This window comes from Austrofundulus limnaeus, unplaced genomic scaffold, assembly GCF_001266775.1.
Source record: "Austrofundulus limnaeus strain Quisiro unplaced genomic scaffold, Austrofundulus_limnaeus-1.0 Scaffold9666, whole genome shotgun sequence".
In the NCBI taxonomy this organism is placed as follows: Eukaryota; Metazoa; Chordata; class Actinopteri; order Cyprinodontiformes; family Rivulidae; genus Austrofundulus; species Austrofundulus limnaeus.
Genome location: NW_013962068.1, coordinates 1 through 643, shown reverse-complemented (window position 1 = coordinate 643; position 643 = coordinate 1). Strand labels below are relative to the sequence as shown.

Genomic DNA, 643 nt, shown 5'->3' with positions numbered 1-643 from the left:
TTTCTACTGAAAGCACCGCAGCACAAAGTTCTAGGCGTGGTACTGTGTGTGCAGGACGGGGTGCGAGCTTAGACTTTGCCATAACAAACCCAACATGGTGCTGTCCATCACAGCTAACTGTATGCAGATAAGCTACTGCCCCAATGGCTATAAGGGAGGCATCAGAGAAAATGCACAGTTCTTTTAGTCTCATTGTGCTTAACGTACCCGAGCTGTAGCACCTTGGTATTTGGAGGCTTTCAAGGGCTTGCAATGAGTTTTTCCACAATACCCACTTCTCATGTTTTTCAGGAGGTAGAGGTTCATCCCAGTCTTTCATTCCACATGACAGTTCTCTGAGTAATGCTTTTCCCTGCATTACTATGGGTGCGACCAAGCCCAAAGGGTCGTAGAGGCTGTTTACTGTCGACAATACTCCCCTACATGTGAAAGGTTTGGAGTCTTTTGGCACATGGTAGGTGAAACTATCAGATTGTAGGTCCCAACAGAGTCCTAAGCTCCTCTGAACTGGGAGGGGGTCCACTCCAAGATCCAAATCTTTTAAGTCCTTTGCTCGATCCTCAGTAGGGAAGGCTTCCATGACTTGACTGCAATTTGATGCCACTTTGTGCAGGCGTAGGTTAGACTCTGCTAACATGTTTTT

General features: G+C 46.8%; 1 protein-coding gene across 1 annotated transcript; it reads right to left on the bottom strand.

Moving 5' to 3' along the window:
- LOC106512653 (uncharacterized) lies at positions 1–635 on the bottom strand (the record flags this gene model as incomplete). The annotated part of the gene is given in 1 exon segment (XM_014001225.1): positions 1–635. A coding segment is annotated over 1 exon segment (580 nt), but the record flags the coding sequence as incomplete, so codon positions are not given.
- Positions 636–643: the final 8 nt, after the last annotated feature.